This window comes from Mycothermus thermophilus (assembly GCF_041956435.1).
Source record: "Mycothermus thermophilus strain CBS 625.91 unplaced genomic scaffold VTJ04scaffold_2, whole genome shotgun sequence".
Classification (NCBI taxonomy): domain Eukaryota; kingdom Fungi; phylum Ascomycota; class Sordariomycetes; order Sordariales; family Chaetomiaceae; genus Mycothermus; species Mycothermus thermophilus.
In genome coordinates, this window is record NW_027191428.1 from 973,654 (window position 1) to 996,972 (window position 23,319).

The window sequence follows — 23,319 nt, forward strand, 5'->3', positions numbered from 1 at the left end:
AGCCCCCAGGCCGGCACTGGCCTAGCCACTCTTTTCCTTTTCTTCTGTAGCTTTTTGGATTCCTATATCTGTGGTTCTAAAGGAGGGTTACAGGTTTTTCACCCGGCCTACGGGTACGGTTTTCCTGTATACTAGCCGAAGAAGGACCGACGAGCCCTGACCAAGGGCATGGCGGAGTAGGAGAAATAATATATATATATCTATATCTATATATTTGTCCATTAGAGGCTGCGTCTTGGACAACCATTCTATGCAACTGCCTCACCAATATAGAGATCAGTTATCCACCGTTTCCTCAGGGCCTGGTCGTCCACCACTTCTTGTTTGGAACTGAAAGCGGCAAGCAGGCCGTCGGAAATCTACCCATAGACTCATCCTCCAACGCCATTCCCTCACCGGTCGACGAACAAGAGGCTATCACACATGCAGATGACAACACGAGACACATGGCAACATACCGATCCGATCTTGCATTTGATAATGTGTATCTATATCAAGGGGGTTACCTAAATACCAGCCAACCAACCACACCATCATATCTTGCATGCAGGAAAGCAAACAGACACACAGTAAACGCAAACGGAGACACGGCATAGGGACGTCAGTCCAGACAAGATGCAGTCACATTCAAAAGCAAACATGACAATCTGTGACGTAGTTACCAAAAAAATATGCCATTGTTGCTGTGGGTATCCTTCGCTGTATGAAGTGATAGGTAGGTTATTGATTCAACACCAAAGCCAGACCAAAAACAATACTCCATGATCATGATGAAATTCTTGCCAAAACCCCCTCTTCGCTGACATTCTGTACCAGTCAAAGAGCGGTGTGAACCGAGGACGCCGTCGCATGTAGGTATCCAAAACCCGCCCGAGAACCACTCTAAAAAACGAGAAGAACACATCTCCATACAAACGCCTGATCCATGAATGACGACTGTCCGCGACCAGCACAGCCAACCCGACCCACTCCCAAACATGAAGCACAATATAAACGACAAAAAAAGCAAGGAAGTGTCCACCGAGTGGCCGCCTCACTTCCAAACCTTGTCAATCTTGACAAGCAGCTTGCCGCCCGAAGGTCGGCGTGACAATGGATCCAGGAGATCGACGCACCGATACCCTGGGCGCAGGCGGTCAAGCCTGATACAAGCCCATGCGACGGACTCGGTGCCAAAGTTGCTTGCGCTATCGGTAACTTTAAACCTGACGAAGCTGAGCTCCTCCATCGCGATGTGGACGCCCAGAAAGTCCAGGCTTGGAGGGCTCGTCCCCCAATCGGGGTTGTCCGTCCGCGCAGGAATCGTCTCCTTGGAATAATCCAGGGATTTCTGGGCCTTCTCGACGTGCAACTCAACCTTGACTTTTGGACGGAACTTCTTATCACAGGTGACACCAAACCCGATGTTCTTGCGCAGGAACTGTCCAGCGAGAACAGTAATGCGCAAGTCCAGGATGCGTGGTTCCTGTTTCCGCTCCTCGGCTGTGTTGTCGCTGCGCAACGAGGCGGGCTTGAGAACCCAACCATTGGTCCCGGCGAACATGCCGTGATTCAACATCATGCCTTCGTCCGTCTTCTGCCAGTTCATGGCAACCATCTGAACCCCGCGCCGCCAGTGGAAGCTGGGGTCTGGATTGCTGCTGTCCACACGCAAACCTTTGGGGTAAATCCGCATGAAGAAGTCGCGGTTGTGAGCAAGGACTTTCTGAAGCTTTGACGTGTCCGTGGTCAGCGACAGAAAGCTATCCTCGCTGAGACTGAAAATGTGACTTGGTGTCCTAGAGCCGAGGGACTTTTCATCCTCGTAGTGCTCGCTATGCGTGTAGATGGCCAGGGCTGCGAGGGCTTCGCAAATAGGGGGCTTGGCGCGGATCGACGAAATGCCGCGACTGCGGCCTCTCTCAGGCTCTCCGTCAGCTTTCGTATCGTCCAGGCGTTTGACCTTGATCAAGATCTTGTTGTAGAGATCGCGTAGCCGAGGCTGTTGTTGGTAGGGATCGCAAAAATCGAATGGGGCATCCAATAGCAGACCGTCCCACTCCTCCTTCATAATCTCCACCATAATCTCTTGCTGTTCCCGATCGGCGCCAACCTCGAGGCTGACGATGACGGGCAGCGGGTTGGTTACAAAGGCCGTCTCCCGGATGGCGCGGCAAACTTCACGGAAGCCAACGGTAGAGGTCATGGTTCCGTGGTGATGGACGACAGGTTCGACCCTATGGATGGACCTGGACGACCGCGAGTCCCTTGATCTCTCGAGACGCTCGCACAGGTCTTTCGGATCAAGAGTTGTGGCGCTCTCGCGTGGGGATGTGAGAGGAAACGCTGTTTGTGCGGCACTCGGACTGCGACTATGCGGCCGACTGGGGCGAGCCCCCATGATGACCTCGAGGGTATCGCCAGCTAAACGAGACACGGATCCGGCAGAGAAGGGCCTTCGTTCGCTAGGATGTGGCGATTTGGACGGTGTGCGGGGAACGGGCCCGTTCCAAACGTCGATCTCGATGCAGCGGCATCCGTTGCTTAAAGCCTGTGACTGTGTGAGCGATGGTCAGATATCAAAATGGTGAAAGTTGCACTTACAGCTCGGTAGGCCTCTGCTGAGCTTTTTGAGGAAAGCTGATTTCCCTCGAGGTAGGTATTGTGGCTGCTGCTGATGAAGTAGTTGCTGATGGGGTGGGAGTCGTCCACGGGTTCATGGTATTTTTTCCCTCCTGCCCGCCAGGCTGCTTCATTGTTGCTCCAGAGCCAAAAGAACTCGTCGCATGTATAGGCCTCGAAGTCGGCGGAGTCCATAATCTCCTCGTCGGCAAGTCCCTGGGTCTTCCTCATGAAGTTTTCGAACTTTTCCCGAGAGAGTAGTGGGTCGTTGCCTCGGAGGTTGTCGTAAACATGGCGGACATGGCGCTTGAAGCATTCGTGGAAACTGGCTATGGCAGCCACACCCGTGATGGTGTTGAGGTTACACGCCAACGCGGCGATGATGACTTCGAGCATAGCATGGCGCCTGTATCTGGGGGAGCTGAAGCCGAGGGTGGTCATGCGGCGGATGAAGTTCGACCTCTTCTCCTCATAGCGGCGCAACTGTCATGTGGGCGCAGGGTCAGTTTCTCGCCAGCATAGGTAAAAAAGAGCTGCTATGGACGAAAGACGGGAATGGATGCGTACCTTGAAACCCACCATTCTGACGGCAGGATATCAATTGGCAGCCGGGCCGAGTCCTCGACTAAACCGCAGCCTCACGGACGAGGAGTCGAGGTGTTGAGTACGTCAGAACATGGAGCTTCTCTACTAAATTTTGGGATGTGGTGGTGGGAACACTGATTTAGGCCTCAAGGTACTGCTCACAACAGCACCGGACCCAACCTCACGGCACAGCGTTGCTAGGACAATAGTTGTCGGATGTAAAGGGATGGGAATAGGATTGGATCTGAAAAAAAAAATAAGGTTGAATTTGAGGAGAGCCTGAGGAAGAAAAAGGTCTGGGGAAAAGCAGAAGCAAGAAGCCGGTGCTGACCCAAGATGGCGTCCAGAGTGCAACCAGGCAGCAGGGATCCCAGCACCAGCGACCCGTTACGAGATTCCGGCAGTGTGGGGCGGCTTCCCGTTCTGGGCAGCCATTGATGAGCAAGCTCTGTCCTGATTTGTCCAGCGGCCAGCAGGCCCCTGTTGGGTTCCTGCCGGCTGGCCTCGATCTCCTCGCTGGGGACTCCGGGGTTCTGGGTCTGCCGAGTCCAAGAATATGGACTTCGAATTCAGCATCCGCACTGTTGCGGCCATCAATCTTCCCGTCGCCGTGGACAAAAAGAATAAAGTGACCGAATATGTTTGAGATTTCCCAGTGTAGCCCTAATACACAGGTTGTGTTTTTGTCTCGGCTCAGCCCCTATCATTTCATCAATACACCGTCCAACTCCATCCTTCCCATATCAATCTCGAGCAGTGGACACCCACACATCAGTCCCCGTCATCGAAGGTTGCACTCCCATTCAAGCGGCGAAGACCCAAACCTGGCTGTGCAAACAGAGCGGACTCGGTCAACCGTCGACGCCAGCATGTCCACCCAATCCAGACTCTGGGGCACGGCTGGGCACTTCAGGGCCACAGCAAAGAGGGGGTTGCATCCGACGGGAAACGCGGACGCCATCAGCCCTATCGCCAATTTGGTTCCCTGGGTGGTCTCGGCACCGCCGTGGATCACAGCGACCGCCAAAACCCGCTGCGGGAAACGCGGAGCCGGCTGTGGCTGTGTGCTGTCCACACGGAACGTGACTGCATTCTCACACCAAAAGAGATCAGGTTGCCGGCGACGTGGAAGTCGACCAGCCAGCTCTTTGCGGCCATGCTGATGAATTTTGAGCCCGCCCACGAATCAATTACGCTTGATCAAAATCTGAAGGTCCAATGATAATTCCAGGTGAACTAACGTGAGGTGTTAACTGGAACTACTCCATGCAGTACTGAGTCGCCCAAAGATCTCTGAGCAGGAACCCAGTGCCGATGGCAGATTGGACAACTTTTTCGCCCCAGCAATACCACCGACTCCCGTCTCACCTGTTCCGCGCGCAGCTGCGCCAGGTTGCACAAATTAACCTGTGTAACAGCAACTCAGGAGAACGCAACCTCGATGGGCTCGTGGCCCTAGTTGCGAAACGGTTCAACCTGGAAGCAAGCACAAGCAGCAGCAGCAGCAACCGCAGCCATCCTCGACATGCCTCAACTCACCTGTCACCCGTTGCATCGCCCCGCGCCCGGCGCGGCCCCGCTCTTGTGCCCGCCTCTTCCCCGGTCGAGACATCACCTTGCTAGGTACCTACAGGTGCCTGACCTACCAGGTAGATAGCTAGCCACATGGACCACACAGCGCAACGTCAAAGTGGTGATGTTGCAACCTGACTGACCGGAACGGTATCTTCACTTACACAGCCACTCCGCCAGCACAATCAGGCTGGGTTGCTCCATCTCCTTTCTCGTTACTTTCTCATCGTGTGTTCTGTCGGGACCACCCCAGGACGTCAATGGCGGCTTGCCAACTCACCAACCACCTCGACGCCACCAACTAATAGCTCACGCGTCCATACACCTCATACGTAACCCAACCAAAGACAAAATCTCTCGCGCAACTCGTCACAATTCCCCATTCTATGCAAAAAGAAGCTTGTTCCCCCACGGCCAGGTTGCCAAATCCCGTTAGGACAGGGAGGGGATCCCTGACCTATTCATCGAAGCCTTCTAGAAGCCCACCCCCAACCAACCTCCTCAAGCCCAAGATGCGGTGTGATATCATATGATTGAGCAACTCAATTTTTTGGGCACGTCGACACCATCAAACGAAGAACTCTCCCACTTCCGTTGCGCCATTGATTTTTCACAATTCCACTTTGGGCAACGAGCCCCAGGCTTGTAAAAGACCGGGAGAAAAATTTTCCCTCCGTTGTCGGAACGTCAACCACATCCACAGGAGCAAACAGACAATCAGCTCTCAGGAGTCGGATTGAATCCTTCAAAGGTGCTGAGGGCTAGATTACGTGTCCCCATCAACAAACTAATGAGACTTAATTCCAGCAAACACACATCAGCTCTTCACAACACGGGCCTCACAGCATTCGCTGGTACAACACTGGTCTCTTTCTACATATGTATTTACGCAGGTTACCATGAAATGGCAAAGCACTGGCTTGTCATTCGTGCTACTGCTCTCAGCCTCCAACTGAAGCTCAACGGTGCATTTTGCTCAACAGCATCCCCAGCCTTATTTGTTGTATCCCTCAACCGGAGAAATCGTGATACACAACACACAAACAACCAAACCGCTGACTAGGCACTCAGGCAAACGAGAGGAGTGATACCCATATCAGTGTGATTGGCGCATGTGCGGCGTCAGAATAACGGAACATGACGAAAATAGCAGGGGATGTGGGAGAACAAAACTGAACAAGAGTCCAGCAACATCACGAACCTGGCTAAAACCTCAAAAGACAGAGCGAGAGCTCGTCAACACAGGGGAAGCAGAATCGGAATCAGCTTTCATTCTCAGATTCTCCTGACGGCTTTTGAAAAAGTGATACAACACCCGTGACCTCGCCCATACAGATTGTCACAAGCAAACCTCAACCAAACCAAACCAACCGAAACGCTGAACGCAACTGAGCCCACCATTCCTGGGGTATATAGGTGTATATGGTATATAAGACAAGAAGAGATCGTATCCCAGGCAAACCACCGGCTGCCTACGTACCAATGGATCTATTAGCCCTCAATTTAATCCCAGTTCCTTCCATCTGGTATCCCGTGGCCTTTAGAAAATAGGCAAAATGAATGATACAAGTAAAAAGGAATGTATTCGCGTGCATGTGCGCGTGTCTGTGCGGACCAACACCTGATGATTTCGAAAATGTTGGTGGTATCAAAAGGAAAAGACGGTCCTCAGTTCGCATCAAGCGAAGAGTCGCCGTAACAAGACTGAAGGAGAGATAAAAGATAAAGCCGAAAGAGAGAATCGCACGAAACGCCACTCATGCAATTCGGGGTATACCATTCATGCGATGGCCCAAATCCATCCCATATTGTTTTGAACCTTGTGAATCAAAGACAAAAGAAAAAGTGCGTCCTGTGTGATGCATCATGATGAGAAAAAAATCCAAAATCTTCGCAGCCTTGAACTCGCTCAGCCCCAAATTGGCGCATTCCTATACGCCGGCGAGTTGTAGCTATGTAGGACGCGATACGGTGGGTGATACCCATACCCATATGCGCCTCGGCTTCCGTAGCGGCCACGAGGCACGTACGGAGGCCTGGCGCCATCCTGGTACCACTGCCCGGCTGCAGCAGCGGCCTGTGCTCGAACCCAGACGGATGCCGGGTCAAATCGCCCTTGGGATGAAGAGTAGTTGTGAAGATGCTTTGCTGTGTATCCGTTGGACATGGACGGCGGGTATCCTCGTTGAGGATGCGGGTAATACCCAGGCTGACCGTTGTCGAAGCTCGCGCGGTAACGCAGAGGTGGCTGAGACGTGCGGACGCTCCACGACGAGGAGCCGGCGCCGGGGTAATAACCTCCTTCGCTGTGGACGGACGTGATCGAGTTGCGTCGACTGGTCATGCCGTTAAACATCTGGGATGTAGGGCGGTTGGCACCGTCACCCATCCGCCATTCCCAGCCCTCGGAATAATACGGCGACGATGGTACGCTTTGGTTTTGCCGCGAAGCGTCGAGGCGGCGAGGATCCGACACCCATACCTCACTGGCTGGCCTTGGGAGATTCGCGCTGTTTGGCAACCTTGGCTGGTTCGACGAGTAGCTGCGCATACTCTCCATGCTCGTCCTGCTATGCAGCCCTGTGGGATGACTCCGAAGACTCTCCACGCTGGTTCTCCGGCTGAGACTCGCAATGGAATTAGGCCGCAGCGGAGGCGGTACTCGGAGTGACACGGGCGGCATGGTGGTTCGGGCAGGTTGGGCTGCCTTTTTACTCTCGGCGTCGAGGGCTTTGGCCACGGGGCTGGGAAGCGGAGGAGAAGGAAGGGTCATTGACACGCGCGAGAGGTCGATCTCGGAAACGCTACGCGCTGGCGTTTCTCGTGCGTTGAGACGCGGAAAGTTCCTGCCTCTCGGTGTTGGGGAGCGGATGGGTGTGCTGTAGTCAGTTGGGACCGTAGCCATCGCACTGGCGGCTCCGCTGTCGCTTTCGTATCCCTTAGTTGTGTCCGACGCTGGCTCCTTGGGAGTTGGGACCGGCTTTCTCGGGATGGACTGTGCAGCGGGCTTTCGAGGGCCGTCTTTCGTGTCTGTCGGACCGCCGCGCGCATTCAGAGCAGAGCTGGATCCGTTCTCGAACTTTGTCTCGAGGCTTCCCACGCTGAAAATAGTCCTCAGAGTTTCCTTGCTCGGACGTGACCTCAATCCCAGCTTTCTCGCGGCATTAAGAGGGTCACGAACAGCGTGTTTGGTCTTTTTCCGATTCAAATCCTGTTGAGGGGAAGGGGTCCTGCTGTCGCTTCCAGAGACGATAGTCGATTGGGAGGCAGGCACGCTAGAAACTGCCTTGCGAGTACCGCTCAGAAACCGGTGCAGCCTGCTGTGTTTCTTGGTGGTGCCGCCAACACTCATCACGGAGCTGGAGTGTCCTGACGATGCGGACTTGACGCTGGTTGGACTGCGCATATCGTGGAGCGGAGACACCGGCCCCCGGTTCTGAGCCGATTGGGGAGATTGCTTCTCCGACCTGACCGGGCTTGCCAATTGGACTTCCCTCAGGTTATGCGGAGTCTTGCGAATGACACCATCCTGTTTCACCAGGTTCGCCTGAAGCCATATCGGGTCCTTTGGAGGAACAGGCGGCGGCGTGGGCTCCCGTTCCTCACTCGGGGATTCGCGTTGCTGGCTCTGAGACTGAAATGACCGAAGTGACACATTTGAGCTGTATCCAGAGTCTGCCTTAGTGAGCGACTTGCTAGGGGTATCGGACGCTGGGCTCGTTATGGTTGAGACGAAACCACTGTCGGTTCTCTGCACACTGCTGGCCGCACTATTTCTGGAAACCTCGGAGTGGGGAGACTTTGCATTTGGGTCCAAGCGGACATCCAAAACCTCGACTGATGAATACTCTGGCTGGGTCTCATCGTCGAACAAGCTGGCCTCCAAAGCTGTGGGTTTGGATGTCGTCTGCAGCGTCGGGCTAGTCGACCGGGGCTTTTCAGACGGAGGTTGGCTGGGCAATGAGATGTGAGTTGAATATTGGAGGCGGGCCTGCGGCTCTGCCTCTGCTGTTACATCCGTTCCATGACTTTGTGTCCCGGAAGCTTGTACCACGGGAAAGAAGCCGTCCTGCAGCGCATCAAGTTGTCCAGACCGTGAAGTGTTGCCTGTCTGTCCTCTGCCACCGTCTGGGGTCCGAGGCGGAGAGCCGTTTGTAATGCGGAGGGACCCGAGCTTAAATGCACCGATGGACAGGTATTTGTCCTCGCATGGCGTCAGCACGCGTTGTGTGGACTCGGGGTCCTCGAGTCGCGGCGGCATTGATGTGATGCCGCTTCGGTACGATTCGACTGAGTGTTGCCGGGACAAGCTGGGTGTTGGGGGATGACTATAACGAACGTTTGGCCGGGGTAATGGTGGGAGTTCGGGTTCGGGGTCCGGGCTTGAGCGGGTGGCCACTCCAGGCGTCTGGATTATCGAGCGCCGGCGAACCGGCATGTACAACGAAACCTCAGAACTTGTGCGACTGAGACTCGAAGCTTGCCCCGGGTTTGACGTGTTCCATGCATTCTCCGAAACTCCAGCCATCCTGTTCTCTGACATGGTTGCCGCCTGCTCGAATCCTGTATCATCAGCCAAGCTGAGCAGGCGTTTTGCTTCGTACGACGTCATATCATAGTTCCACGAAACTCGAGATTCGGATTTTGTCAGGCGGCTGCGTAAACATGTCACAGTCAGCCACGAAATATTATGTACGTCAAGATTGGGCTGGCGGAACCTACCTCTCCGACGTCTGCTGGCCATAATAGGCGACCGCAGCCTCGTACGTCATGGAGCTGCTCGACCTGCTAAACCTGTCCAGCATTCGGGAGCATGGCGCGGACCCGAAACCTTCCAAAGTGGGATCGGCATCTTTGGATGACCAGGAAAGGAACAAACTCCGTCGCTTCGACTCTCTCTGGGAGGCCGGGGCGGAACGAACAGAGTCTATGTTGTCGAACTGCCGGCCTAACCCATCGCCTGCGTCCGCTGGGGAGGCTGTAGTTGGAGTCGACGCGCTGGTCGGCGACGGTGCCGGGGGATTCGGGAGAGGAGCTTTGGAACGGCGGCGGCTTGTGCTGCTGGAGAACCCAGGGCTCAGGAGGCCGGAGGAGGTGGGGTTGCCCGTCTTCGGTTTCGACAGCCTCTGGGTTGTCCTCCGGGGCGCCTCGTTGGACTGGGCGTTGCCCATGGTCGCGCGGCTGTGGGTGACGACTTCGGAGGTTGCTACTGCTTATCCATACCGCAGACAGCCGGGACCTCACGCGTGGATATGAAGAAGTTGGCGAGACCAGCCTGTACAGCCGGAGGGCAGGCCGGAAGACAACGGACGCCTGGCAGGACGAGGTCGTTGAAAGGGCCGGTAGGAAAAGTTGAGAGATCCGGGGAAGTGAATTGAGCAAAGATGGACAAGTGGGAGGTAGGTAAACAACGAGAAGGGGAGCAGGGGTGCCGTCGAAGGCAGAATTCCAAGGAGTAGAGGAGGTGTGGGTGGATGGGTGAAAAAGTGACGAAAACCAGGCCGGAAGCAGCTCCGATCCGGAGAGAGGGAATTGGATCCGGAAAGTAGAAAACAAGGAAAATGCAATTCGCGCCAGCCAGCCAGCAGGATGGCAACAAACAGCAGAACAAGCACGGCTCTCGATCCAGTCCCTTAGTCCGGAGGAGATAGTGGTTCAGCGGACGGTAGATGAATGGATGGGCGGCCTGTTTCCCGTGTTGTTTCACCAGGCGTAGACCATCGTGAGGTTGCCAGTCCCGCCGAATACATCTGAGACGCCGACAGACGGACGGCTAAGATGCGCGAGACGCGGGGACGCGAGATTGGCGAGCAATTGAGGAAAGAGAGGAAGCTCGTGACATGAAAGGAACGGGGCCAAAAACGGAGTCGATGGACTCGGATGAGGCCGAGAAGCGGCTCCTGGCAGCTTCCGCCCGGAAACGGTCGCGGTGGACGTATGGAGTACGGGCTGCAATCAAATCGCAAATTGGGAAATTGTCGACTGCTCCTGTCGTCATTTGAGATTCCCCCGATGCCTGGGAAGGCTCGGATGGGACTTGGTGGAGCGCAGAGCGGCACTGCGCCTGCCTCAAGCAGGGTCAGACCCAGCCAAGCTTTCCTTGTTGCAGGTGTTGCAAGCGCGATGAAGCTTCCTTCCTGTGGGATTTGCAGGGGCAGGCGCGTCAGCTCCACCCGTGGATAAGTTCCCGATCCGGAAGGAATCCTGAAAGCCCCATGCCCCACCTGGGTGAAGTTCCCGCGTTAACCCTCATCCAGCGATTTTGGCTCTTGGCCGCTTTCACCAGGACGCTTCCGAATCCATTGGCCTCCGAACATCGACAACATCCACAGCCGCTGCGGCCGGTTGTTTCGAGGTTGCATCCCTCGAGACAACCAGGAGACTCTCTTTGGTGTGTTGGGAATCTAGACTGTGAACTTTGGACACATTGGCTCTCAGCGCCGCCCCCTCCTGCAGCCGGCCAGTGTGTGATCTCTGTCCCCGAGCTCCTGGTTTCGGCATTCTTGTGCGCATAACTTGGATCGCATGTCGGTTGTCGTCAGAGGCTGCATTTCCCAGAATCCCGCCAAAACCTTGGAAGCACGACAAACAAAGTCTGACGTTGCATGCAGCAGCGGCAGCACCAAAACCAGCAGCCATAGCATTCATCGACGTCAAGCAACCTGGTCACGAATCGCACCCGATGGCCGATGAGCTCAGGTATAATCTGGGGTTGCTGTCCCAGAAAATTCCACCTCTCGATCATCGACGCTAGAACCTGTTTCCGGCTTCGACGAAGGAGCTTAAACCGCCCACGCAACCTTGCTGAGGACAAGGCGTCGTTTTGCCCCGGCGGGTGTTTCAGATTGCCGACCAAGTTAGGGCGAACCCTTAGTTCCGCTCGGACAGTCAACAAGTCCATCCTCGTCGCTACGTACCACCAATTGAAAATCGGCTCATGACTTCTGCGGCTCTCCGCTCTGTGCCATCCGGATACCTCAGCGTTGCGGGTGGGACACGACTGGGCATGAAGGAAGCTAAATGTCAGAAATATACTCCCATTACCGCCCTCTCATTCGAACACGCTTGGAGTTGGTTGGCCAGCCACTTAGTTGATTGCACAGTAAGCTGGACCCTCTCTGTGAGCATCGCGGGGATGCAGCACCTCCGCAACAGCTCCGAAGGGACGCGCCCCAGCCGGGTTGTGACGCTGCGAAGACACGTTGGAAGCAGGCGGACGTCATCGACCACATAGAGCGGCCATGAGGTCACAAACTGAGCCTGCAACGGGAAGGCCAATTGAAAAAGTTGAGATTCGGAGGGAATTGTTTCGACATCTGGCCATCTTTGCCCGATTCAGCCAGCTGATGGACATCTAGACGGCAGACAGAGTTCCCCCGCAAGTCAGTCGGATCTAAGTCGATGACGCCCCGGTGCCAGCGGTAGTTGGACGGATCTCCAGAATCCGTTCTCCCTGCAGAACGGAAACAGACGCAAGGCCCAACCTTGAATCTCCTCGCGAAGAGGCACTGACGCGCTGGGCGTCGGCTGTCTCTGTGGATGAGCTGTCAATCGTATGTACAGCATCCCCCTGACAAAAAGGCCACGCAGGTGTCACTATGAGTACAAGGTTTTCCCACGCGAGGCCTAGATCAAAGGCCAGCCCGGCCTGTCTAGAAGGCCGGCTGTAATGGGACACACGACGACGCAAAGAGCCCACGTCTTAGAAGTAAGGGTTTGTATGTGCGGTTCTCAACGGAGGGTCTAAGCCACGCAATGCCAGCCAGAGACATGTCATCTGAGTCGTGAGGTAGCCAGAGAAGTAAACAACATAGGTACCAGTTATGGAGATATCTCAAGAGCAACATAGATCCCCTCCATCACCTCAACGCGTTCCCCATATCTCAACATCTCCACAACCACCAAGTCATGAAACCCTTGATCCCTACCATCATCGGCCCGTCCGGCAATTGACCAGGCCATTTTGACAGGAAGATTGTCTTTTTTGTCAAGTTCCACAAAAATCAGGTATCTAACGTTACACCACCGCCGTCAGCCACTGTCTGTTCGGTCAGGAGAGAGAGATGGCTTAGGCCTCGGAGGCGAGAAGACGTGCAGGCAGGCCAAGGCAGCTATGTCCTTCCATGCTCCTCCTCATTCGATCCTCCCAGCATCCAACCATCTCCGATGCGCTCATTGAAATCCGCCTCAGGGATGCTGGAATTGTTTGGTTAGTGAAACCGTCTGGATCACAGGCTTTGATTGGCCCCGCAGCATGAAAGTCTTACGGAGTCAAAACGCGGCAAAATGCTCTATGAGACAGACGCGGGTCGCTCAACCGTGGTGTGATCGATCCAGACAGACAGAGCCGCCGGTAGCTGCAGGCAGGTAGGTAACATGGCGGCCGTTGGCTGTAGCGTGAGGCGGGGACCCTAGGGCTATAATACGCGGCTTATTACATTCTGGGGAAGTGCCGATTACGTAGTACTACCTAGTAGCAGCATCTGCCGTGAGTGTGGCATGATGAAGCAATGTCTCCCCGAACCATACCGGCAAGGGGCTGAAGAGCTGGGTATCATCTCTCTCCCGCTTTATGTCTACTCCTTCTCATACAACTGGGGTAGTTGTGCTGGTTGTCATTATCTGACTCGTCCGAGATGAAATGGAATGAGAGGTTGTTCGGGTTCCCTTCATATTTGTCAATTAGGATTTCATGCTACACAGCTATGAGGTCCTTGATGTATCCATGGAATCATCCCTCAAGTGTCCTCAGTTTCCATTGACTCTGCCAAGATGGGAAATTAACTAAGTATTACATCCAGGAGAGCTAGCGGACCGATGTTCGAAACATCAGCACATCAGCTCAACACATGGTTCATGACCCTGAAGACAGGTATAGAGAGCCGGCCAGGCTGCGCCGAAATGGTCCCGGAGTTCGGAATGAGCCGAACACGATCGAAACAAAAGTCGTCGTAGTGATGTACACGGAACATGCAAGGAAGTTTTGGACTTGAAACAAATCCAAAGTCGTGCAGCACCTCGAAGTTGTGCACAGACAAACTGAACGGCATTTGGAGGTTCAGGTTGCTACCTCGCATCGAGGACGGTAATCTGAGCTTTTTCTCTGACTTACTCACGCGGACAGGAGGTTGGACGCTTGAGATGAGTTAGATATGTTATGGTAGTTGTGTTGCGTAGCCATCATTTGTGTTGTTCAGCCTCCAAATAGAGCCAGGGATGGATGACACTGATATTGGGTGTCGAGAGTCCCGAGCCCTATGCTTACCAGAACACAGATGGCACAGTCACTCCGACATGTGAGCCCAACCCATATTCTTTCTCAAGGGTACCTATCATCAAATCGAAGGCCCTTCTATCTGGACTGCCTCATGGCACTGTAAGTCAGGCCGTGTCCCAAATTGTGGGTGTAAATGTCCAAGCTTTCTCCACAGCCTGGAATCTCAGGCACCTTGAGAACCTTCCTGGCCTCCGCGCTTTTTAAGCCACACGTCTCGCACCACTCACCAACCGCCTCCCCTCAATGGTGACACCCGAGTGTGGTCGAGCGGTATTGGGGGGAGGCACCTAGATTCGCCAGGCACGCCCACGTCGTAAATCGAAAACGTTCTTGGTTCGACTCCCAGTCGTGTCGAAGCAAAAACCACCGGGGTTTTTCGTAACCATTCCACCTCTACTCGAGCGGCGCGGGAGTAGGGCTGGGGGTGAGCTTTTTGTGGTTTTCGCTGTTCTTTTTTGATCCGATATTTCTTTCTACTTCCGTTGCAAATCGAGCTCATCTCATCACGAACCAAACCCTGAGAGTAGTGATGAGAAGGTTGTTTTCTGCCACGCTGGCCGAGCCATTAGATGGGTATTTATTCATTCGCAAGAAGAGAGACACATGGTTTATCTATTGTACAAATGCCATAACAGTCTACACCACGTACACAAATCCTCGATGACCTGACTCTTTTCCCTCCTATTTAGAACCCCCACCACCCCTTCTTTTTCCCCGTCCCTTCTTTTCCCTCCTCCTCCTTCCTCTCCTTCTCCTGTCCCTCCTCCGTCGCCGGAGGTACACCAATCAACCCAAACGTCCTCCCAAACCACTCGGCCACTTCCTGCTCAGCCTTCTCAATCTCAGCATCCTCCTCCTTCTCAACCTCTTTCTGCAACCTCCTCCCCACCGACTTCGCGACTGACCTCCTCGAGTACCTCTGCAAATCCTCCAAAGACGAGATATCAAACGCCCAACTCAACCCGCCGGCGGCCATGATGGCAAAGCTCATCAAGTTGAGCGACGCCAGCGACAGCGCCTCCGCCGCGAGCATGGGCTCCCGGCGCTGCGCGAGCGACGGCAGCGACGGGTAGTGCTTGGCCTGCATCTCGAGGTAGCCGGGGAGGTCCTTGAGACCCACGCCGCGCAGGATGAGGTACTCGTGGTGGCCGGTGAAGAAGCGCAGCTGCGAGGCGAGGTGGTGGCGCACGGCCGCCCGGCGCGAGATCATGACGGACCAGTAGAAGAAGCCGGCGCCGCTGAGCATGAGGCCGAGCTGGCGCAGGGAGCGCGCCGAAAAGACGGGAGGGTAGGGAGGGCGGTCGTCGAGGTCAGCATGGCTTAGGACGTGTTGAGGAGGAGGAGTGGTTGTGGATTGGGAGGTTGTGGAGTGGTTTGTTGATGCTGAGGGTGGTGTCGAGGTTGATGAGGATACTGAGGTTGGTGGGGTCGGTGTTTTGTTCTTGTCTGGAGGATTGGTGTCTATCCCGAAGGCTGTGCTGACCAGCCACTTGATTATCATTGTGACTAGTAATGAAGCAGTGACTTGTGTCGATGCTCGGCTCTCGGTGTGAGTTTAGAAACCAAGTCTCACACCAAGAGGTGGAAATGTTGTTCAGTGAGTTTTCTCGATTTGAAGTTGGATGAGGTTGAAAATTGACCGGCCAAGCTTTGCCAAGAGATATGAGGATTGGTTAGCGCCCGTCTTGGCGCCAAGATGCAACCTCCCCCGCACACCTCGAGCCTCTCTCTGCTCAAAGTCAAAATGAATCCCACCCGAAGTGTGGCTTTGACCGTACGTATATGTGTGAGGGGTGTGTCAAGTTCCTGATTTTGGGTTGGAATGTTCTAAAGGGCTTGAAGATCTTGAATCAAAACTCACAGCATTCATTTCATCTCAACAGCTCAAGTCCCATCATTTGTCTCTTCTACTCCTTCCCTTGAGCCACGAAACATCAACCAGCTGCGACCATCCCTGGGGCTCACCTTGAGAAGACCTAATACCTTACTGGAGACTTCACCTCCCAAACTTACACCTCATAGCCATGGCCAAAGACAAAAAAGACAAACGCTCCAAGGCATCCGGCCCGCCCTCCTCCGCCCCTCAACCCGTCAAAACCCCACCCTCTTGGCCCCCCTTCAAACCACCTCTTCCCGTCGTCGATCTCGAGGTAGAGACCATAGTTGAAGGCACCATTGTCGTCTTGCGCTCCTTTTGGCCACGGTCTCTCTGCCGCGACTATGTTTCCTTTCTGAGCGAGTTGCCCCTCGTCACCACACCCGGCAAGCCCAAGCGCGGTGAGGCGGTGCGGGTCAACGACCGCTACCAGATCGACGACCCAACGTTTTCCAACCGGTTGTGGACGGAGACGGGTTTGAAGGAGGTGGTGTTGAGAAACGAGTTGGCGCATTTATGGTGAGTTGATTGATAAACAAATATCACGCTTATAGTCCCGGCATAGAACACCTTCCTGACAAACACGCAAACAGGGGTGGCGAGGTCGTTGGCCTTAACCCGAATATTCGAATCTACCGGTACTCTCCGGGACAGTTCTTTGATGCCCACTGTATGTCGAAGCGCAGCCTGTAGCTCGTCCAGATCCCCCCTGATCGGGGATAATTATCTGCCATGCATACATGCCTACCTACGTACCAACCTACATATCGTTCAAGATGCTGACCCTTTTTTACCAGACGACGACAGCAACAATGTGACTCTCTCCACGGGCTCATCCCCTGCCCTCTCCGCTAAAACAACATGGACATTGCTCCTTTATCTCACGTCCCCCGCAGACGGCTGGTAAGCTTACTTGCATACATTTTCCATACTTCCCTCATCCCAAAATTTTACTTCCACTTGGCGTCCATGCTCACACTCTCAATTTTCTTCTCTGCTCTCAGCATCGGCGGCGAGACCGTCTTCTATCCCCACGACCGGCGCTCCGCCAAAGAGGAGATCGCCGTTAGCCTCGAAACAGGAATGCTCCTCCTCCACAAACATGGGCAAGATTGTTTGCTGGTAAGTCGGCCTGTGTCTGTTCTCAAAATAATAAATCTTTAGTTTTTAGTCTTGTTGTCCCTCCTCCTCGTTTCTTCCGACTCATACAAACAAAAGCCAAGAGATCCAGAACATTAACACACTGTTTTTAACATCCGTCAAAACAGCACGAAGCAAGAGAGGTAACAGCCGGCGAGAAATGGGTGATACGTACGGACCTCTGTGTCAAGAGGTGGTGATCAGCCAGCTTCTGTTATTCCATAAGGTCTTCTCAAGGATGCTACATAATACTACTACACCCTATAGAAGTCTGGATCAACAACTATCAAGTTAAGCTTTCCTGGACAACCATTGTGAGATCAAGATGCCTATATTGACTTGCGATGTTGTGTTGTACTCGCAGTAGCTGGATCCACTGTTGTCATGGATACAACACACAGTTGACATGACAACAAGAGACGACATCAGTTGACTTGGTGATCGAGTTGCGGACTTGGTATCTCATCCATTCCATGTCTTTAGAGAGAGAAACACACTAGCGATGATTACAGTATCAACGCGCAACCGCTTCACCACCACCTCTCCCTTCTCACGTCCAACCAGCCAGCCAGGGCTCGACTCAATAATCCCCCCTCGCCAACAATATCAGATAGAAATCGTTGCCTCCAAATCCACCTGCTGCAAGGACCAAGGTAAGGTAAGGCATGCATGAAGCCATTCCTCAATCCCTTCTTTTCCTCCCCCCATCTCTCGATGAACCCCATGCCATCTTTAACTACGAGCAAGCAGTAATAATAGCTGCTCCTTGACTCCAAAAAAGAAATGGGATCGTTTTGCAAAGAACGGATCCTCAAATGGCCTCCCACCGCAGTGGGCACGCCTTACCAGGGCCTTTCGGCAAACAAGGAGGCTAGCGGAAATGGGTGCCTAGATCGTTCACTCCGCCGCCACAAACCTCGCCGCCCTCTCAAGGACTGTCTCCTCCACTACTTCGATCACGTCTTCCTCAAACTCCGCCCCTTCCCAGTCCGAGTCGGAGGATCGGTCGGCAACAGTCTCGCTCAGGTGGCGAGATTCCTTGTCCTCGCCGCTACCCTCTTCCTCCTTCATGTGGCTCTGATTTTCCTCGTGGTTGGCTTTGCCGTTGAGCTGAGAGTTCTGTCCACTGTTGACTGGATGACCCAAGCTCTTCAGCCGCAAGTACTCATCCCAGACCTCGTCGCCTGAATTGCCGTCACCATCATCGCAGTAATCGCCATCCTGAACCTGGCCATCGTCACCCGTCCTCCATTCCCACAATCCAGCGACGGTTATGGGCTTCCCATATCCGTAACAGCCATCCCTGAGGTGAACAATGGGGATGTATCGGACCGGGGAGAGGCATCCGTTCTCGTCGCTCTCTGCCGATGTCTTGCTAGGGCTGGTCAGAGTGCCGTTGGTGCTTGTCTCGGGCATGCTTGAGCGTAAATTCGGGGAGGAGGCCCTTTCGGAATGTGCCTTGCCGTCGTGGGTCGAAACAGTCGACGCTGCAGTCGAAGCTGGAATCGAACCTGCGGTGGCGCTCGAGACACCTGCCGGCGCGGTAACCACCCCGTTCTTTTCCACCCATTTGTCGTCGTCCCCTTGAAAAGCATTCAGGTCCCAGATCGTGGGATCCAGAAGCGCCATATCCGCAGCATGACCCGAGAAACCTGTCCCTCCATTCACTGTCTCAGATGACTCGTTCTGCCCATCGCCATTGTCAATATCATCCATGGTCGTGCTCAGATCCACCAGCGAGGATATGTCATCAGCGGCTTTCAATACGCTTTCCGATGCCAAACTCATCGTCTCCGCAGGGTTAGCGGCATCCGTTTCGCTCTCACTACCATAGTCAAGCTCAACATTTGCCCTTCTCACATCCACGTCATTAGCGAAGGGACGGCGGCGGGGACCGCTGGAGCTCTTGGAAACCGGATCATCATCCCCGTCCTGGTGCCGAAACAATTGTACGATCTCTCCGTGGTGAATCACCTGACCGTCGTCGGTCTTGGTGTAACCCATTTTCGCAAGGTCGATCATTCCGCTTGCTTCATCTCCATCCTCTCCCACTCCTAGGGCTTCAGAAGTTTTTGCAGCGCGCCCCGGACGAGCAGTCACCCGCCCAGACAGGGTCGTGAGCACATTATCCCTCCCAAGAGCGGCGCACCCCAGCTCGTAATGGAACAGCCAGGGAAAGCTGAGAAGCGGCATGGTTCTGGCAGTAACCCTCCGCCGGGCAACGGTCCCGTCTGGCCTTACATGAGGCTGGCGGGACTCATGCAGCGCAATCTGTGTCTCCTCCCACGTCACCCGGTACATGGCGGCCACAAACTCAAGCTTGTCAAAGCCGTGCTCGGCGATCGTCTTGAGGACCAAGTCCCGGAACTGATTCTTCAAGGCGGCTGCCTCGCGCCCAACCTTTTCCTGGACCTTGTAGTCTGACCCAACTCGGGGCTTTGTCATGACAAAGCCGGTCCAGACTTCGAACTCGGTGCGGATCTCGTGTTGTCCCATGACACGGCGCATGGCGACGTCGTATTGGGTTTTGAGTTTTCGGGCTTCCTTCAGGATGGTATTGTCCAAGCGATAACGCCTCAGGATGCGGTTGTCGAACGGAACCTTATAGTTTTCGCTGTTGTCAAAAGTCTCCTTTTTCACCATGTCGTAGAGCTTTCCGAGAACCTTGGTCGAATGATACGTCTTCGCCCTCGGTTTCTCCATGAAATGGGGATACCTGAAGGGTTGAAGTCGTTTATCACAAACCGCGAACCGCCCACTCTTGACTGCATCGACAGCAGTCGAGTGTAGCTCCGCGAGCTTGAGACCTATGAATGACAAGGCTGTCAGACACTCTCCCTGGAGAATAATCAGGAGAACAACTTACATTTCGGATCCCATGCGCCATCCGGCATATCATCCGCCAGGGCCAGATGCGCGTGCGCGATCAGGGGCAGGTTATCATGTTGTATGTACTGCACAAAATGGCCAGCCATGTCGGTTGCTGTTACTGGGCTTTTCTTAACGATAGGTTTAGGCGATTCGAAGCTCATGGCCTTGGGTGTTGGACCGCGCGGGATCAGCCTGGGATCCCAGACAACAAAAAAGTCATCGCCATCTAGGTCACCACCGGAGCACATGCTCGGAATGTCTCTGTCGCCTGTGATCGGGAACACGACCACGTCTCGGAGGTGTCGTAAATGCGGCACGTCGACGGCCTCGACAATGCGCAGGTCACTTGGGTGAAGGGACGGATTGCGTCCCACCAGGCACACGCCCGTGATGACTTGGTAGGTGCCACTGTCCTTGCCGTTGGGAATCTGGAGGAAGATCTGTGGAAGTTTGTCCCGCATCCCCTTTTCGGTTCCGTTGTCGTCGAAGTGACCCCTCAGGATTCCCGTCTCATCGACACATCCCATCACAAACGCGCCTTGGGAGACAACAAGCTTCGCCTTTTCTCGGAAGCCCTTGAACATCCAGGCCTTCCACAGCTGAAGCACGCTTCGAAAGAAGGGCTCGTTGGTCTGCATAAAACCGTACATTATCATGGAAGCCATGGTGTTCGTGATCATGTTTTCGTCAACGAAGCTCGTGAGGAGCTCCACGGCCTTTGCTTCATTGACCATCGCCTCTTCGTAGCTGGCTACCTGCTCAGCCATCATGTCGGTGAAGACTTTATCTGGGATGCCCAGGGTCGAAAGGAGAACGATGGTCTGGCGATTCAGGGTCGCGCTCGCAAACTGAGAACAACGGATAATCTCCAATCCATTGAATTGAGCCGGAAATTTCTCTTGGGATGGCCGAACATGGACTTCAATGCCCTTGGCATCTGGCCACGTCACGAGAACTCCTTTACACCCTCCCATGCGGAACTGGAAGGCCGACGGGGTCGGCGTGACGCCCCAGTCAACAGAGATCAGCTTGGCCAATGTGGGCGAGAGCTTCCCGACGCCGTCAGTAAAGCAGAACTTGTTTCTCTCGACGTCGGAGATTTTGACGATAGAGGGGGACGAGATTGTGGTGAGAAGACGAGTCGTCGAGAAGCACTGCCCAAGACGAGCGGCAACCTTGGCAACGACTTGGATGTGGTCGAAGGTTCCCATCCATTGCCGCATGGCGTCGCAGGTTATTGAGCCGTCATCGGGTTCGCAAAAGAAAAACGCTTGGTGTTCTCGAAGCTGTGAGTTGCCATAGGCGAGAAATTTCCAGCACCACCTGCCCATGCGGATCCCATGCAGAAACACACGGAAAACCCTGATAAGATGCTCATGATTGTGAGGGTCTGATGACCGGAGTCGACCTTCAGTCAGCTCGTCTGTGAACTGTACGCGGATGAAGTTGTCTCGGACGGTCCCATAGCGGCGGATGATGCGGTTGGTTGTTTCCACAGTTGGCGTACTGAAGTAGACTTTTGTCGGCGTGATGGTGATCTTCCGCATCAAGGCGCAGTAGGACGGCATATGCATAGACGTAGGGTAGTACGTCATCGCCCCGCGATCCTCGAACAGGCTCATGGGATTGTGGATCGGATGCCCTTGATCTGCTGCATACTCCAAAGCCGCCCGTGCCCGGCAAAGACCAGCCATGTTGGGTTCGGAGAGTTCCACGAGCTTCTCGAGAAACTCTCGGCCAATCTCGTACTCGGAGAAGATGCCTCGCGAGATACAGACCTCGAGCTGGTAGCGGACGTCGAATGGAAGACATATTATCGGCGTCAATGAGAGCAGCGCCGTGTTGCTGGGAAGGTCAGAGGAGTTGGGGGGTGGGCCTACCTCACCTAGCAAAGACCAGAGCTCTGGGCTCCTATTGGGGACCTTGTCAAAGTTTGCTCGAGCAACCGAAAAGAGATTCCAGTCTGAGAGATGGGACTCAATCCGAAACCACGCCTCTGTGGCCGGCCCATCCAGGTCGAACCAATAAGTGGTCCAGCGGCCAAAGTCAACCTCACTGTTCTCCTCAACCATGGAAACGGGTGTTGCCGGAGAATCTGAACCCGCGGGCTTGACATCAATGGCCCTTCTCCACAGTTCTCTCCATGACCTCTGGCCTGTGTCCGATGCAATCCCTTTCTCATCTTTGAGCTGGACAAACGGAGGATCGGAAAGTGTCATCACTAGTGCGGGTTGTCCCTCATGCGTTGTCCGAGAGATGCGGCGGACAATACCAAACTTGATACTGAGCCGGTATCGTTGTATTGCGCCTGCAACCAAGAGCGGGAAACCAATGATGAACTTCATCTGCTGAAAGTCCACTGCGAAATTGAGCTCGCTTCCTGACCGAGGGATTTCTCTCTTGGGCATGAATGTCGCGGGCCGAGGCATGACGCCGAAGGCAAATTTCTCAGGCCTCAACATGGCCCAGGCAGGACAAAAGTTGCCGAGTGGTGTTCTCAAGGTCGGGGTCTCTCCCGGCAGGTGTGGGAACTCAACGCGACAAACGGAGTAGCTGTCGTTGATGGGTATCTTGCAGACGCCGTGGCGGATGAACCCCAAGTCGGAGGGCGGAGGTTCAAAGCGCACTTTGATGGAACTGGTACGGCCGCCATGCTCAAACTCGACGGATTGGACATTGCCGTAATTCTGAAGCCACTGCTTGATATCCCATGGTTGTATTTCCGTCGGGATGGGCCTCAGCACAATGGTAGCGCTTCGCTGAGAAGCCCAATGAGGAGGCACGATGACTGAAAGCAGTCCACCACCACCGGGCGTGTAAGTGTCCCTGAATACCCTGGGCCGTCTCGCCATGGTTGGTAAAAGTGAAGGGAGGTCGTTTAAGGTTATGACGTAGGCGGCTGTTCACTGCTTACACCCAGCCGTCTGACCAGAGATACGGCAAGAGATGGTAAGTGCGGGCGTCTTCAGGTTCTGGCCATGAGCACTGAGAGAACACTATAATCAGTAAGCGGACCACAAGGAGTTGACGTAAACGAAGGTATCAACGTCGCCACCAGTTCTATTGACTCTCAAGGGGATTGAGCGACAGTACTGAACACCAGAGACGAGCAAAACAGTCCAAGACCGTGGTCGAAATTGGTGGAAAGGATCAAATTACTAACACCAACACATATAAGACAGAAAACGAGAAATCCGCCAAAGGTGATGGTCTCCTAAACCGATGAGGGCTAAAGCAATCAACGCAGTACAAGGGTCGGAGATGGCTCACCGAAGCTGAGGGCGCAGTCTGAGTGAGATACTCGGGTTGCTGTAGCTGCGATGATGGGAGGTAAAAGTCACTTTTGTCTGGAGAAGCCAATGGATTGCGGAACACAGAGTTGTTTTGTCAAACCAAT

General features: G+C 54.3%; 7 protein-coding genes across 7 annotated transcripts; 2 read left to right on the forward strand and 5 right to left on the reverse strand.

Moving 5' to 3' along the window:
- Nucleotides 1–1,033: 1,033 nt before the first annotated feature.
- Nucleotides 1,034–3,183, reverse strand: VTJ04DRAFT_2503 (uncharacterized protein; the record flags this gene model as incomplete). The annotated part of the gene is made up of 3 exons (XM_069360300.1): nt 1,034–2,530; nt 2,584–3,084; nt 3,169–3,183. 3 exons carry the CDS (start codon nt 3,181–3,183, stop codon nt 1,034–1,036), a joined length of 2,013 nt encoding a protein of 670 aa, XP_069221024.1.
- An 872-nt stretch (nt 3,184–4,055) lies between these two features.
- Nucleotides 4,056–4,809, forward strand: VTJ04DRAFT_2504 (uncharacterized protein; the record flags this gene model as incomplete). Its single annotated transcript, XM_069360301.1, has 2 exons — nt 4,056–4,268; nt 4,531–4,809. 2 exons carry the CDS (start codon nt 4,056–4,058, stop codon nt 4,807–4,809), a joined length of 492 nt encoding a protein of 163 aa, XP_069221025.1.
- Nucleotides 4,810–6,667: 1,858 nt separating this feature from the next.
- Nucleotides 6,668–9,929, reverse strand: VTJ04DRAFT_2505 (uncharacterized protein; the record flags this gene model as incomplete). Its single annotated transcript, XM_069360302.1, has 2 exons — nt 6,668–9,413; nt 9,481–9,929. 2 exons carry the CDS (start codon nt 9,927–9,929, stop codon nt 6,668–6,670), a joined length of 3,195 nt encoding a protein of 1,064 aa, XP_069221026.1.
- Nucleotides 9,930–9,964: 35 nt separating this feature from the next.
- VTJ04DRAFT_2506 (uncharacterized protein) lies at nt 9,965–10,756 on the reverse strand (the record flags this gene model as incomplete). Its single annotated transcript, XM_069360303.1, has 2 exons — nt 9,965–10,531; nt 10,610–10,756. The coding sequence occupies 2 exons, from the start codon at nt 10,754–10,756 to the stop codon at nt 9,965–9,967; spliced, it is 714 nt and encodes a 237-aa protein (XP_069221027.1).
- A 3,964-nt stretch (nt 10,757–14,720) lies between these two features.
- VTJ04DRAFT_2507 (uncharacterized protein) lies at nt 14,721–15,536 on the reverse strand (the record flags this gene model as incomplete). The annotated part of the gene is made up of 1 exon (XM_069360304.1): nt 14,721–15,536. The coding sequence occupies one exon, from the start codon at nt 15,534–15,536 to the stop codon at nt 14,721–14,723; it is 816 nt and encodes a 271-aa protein (XP_069221028.1).
- Nucleotides 15,537–16,059: 523 nt separating this feature from the next.
- Nucleotides 16,060–17,251, forward strand: VTJ04DRAFT_2508 (uncharacterized protein; the record flags this gene model as incomplete). The annotated part of the gene is made up of 5 exons (XM_069360305.1): nt 16,060–16,430; nt 16,505–16,581; nt 16,709–16,814; nt 16,916–17,033; nt 17,180–17,251. The coding sequence occupies 5 exons, from the start codon at nt 16,060–16,062 to the stop codon at nt 17,249–17,251; spliced, it is 744 nt and encodes a 247-aa protein (XP_069221029.1).
- Nucleotides 17,252–17,948: 697 nt separating this feature from the next.
- Nucleotides 17,949–22,774, reverse strand: VTJ04DRAFT_2509 (uncharacterized protein; the record flags this gene model as incomplete). The annotated part of the gene is made up of 2 exons (XM_069360306.1): nt 17,949–19,858; nt 19,918–22,774. The coding sequence occupies 2 exons, from the start codon at nt 22,772–22,774 to the stop codon at nt 17,949–17,951; spliced, it is 4,767 nt and encodes a 1,588-aa protein (XP_069221030.1).
- Nucleotides 22,775–23,319: the final 545 nt, after the last annotated feature.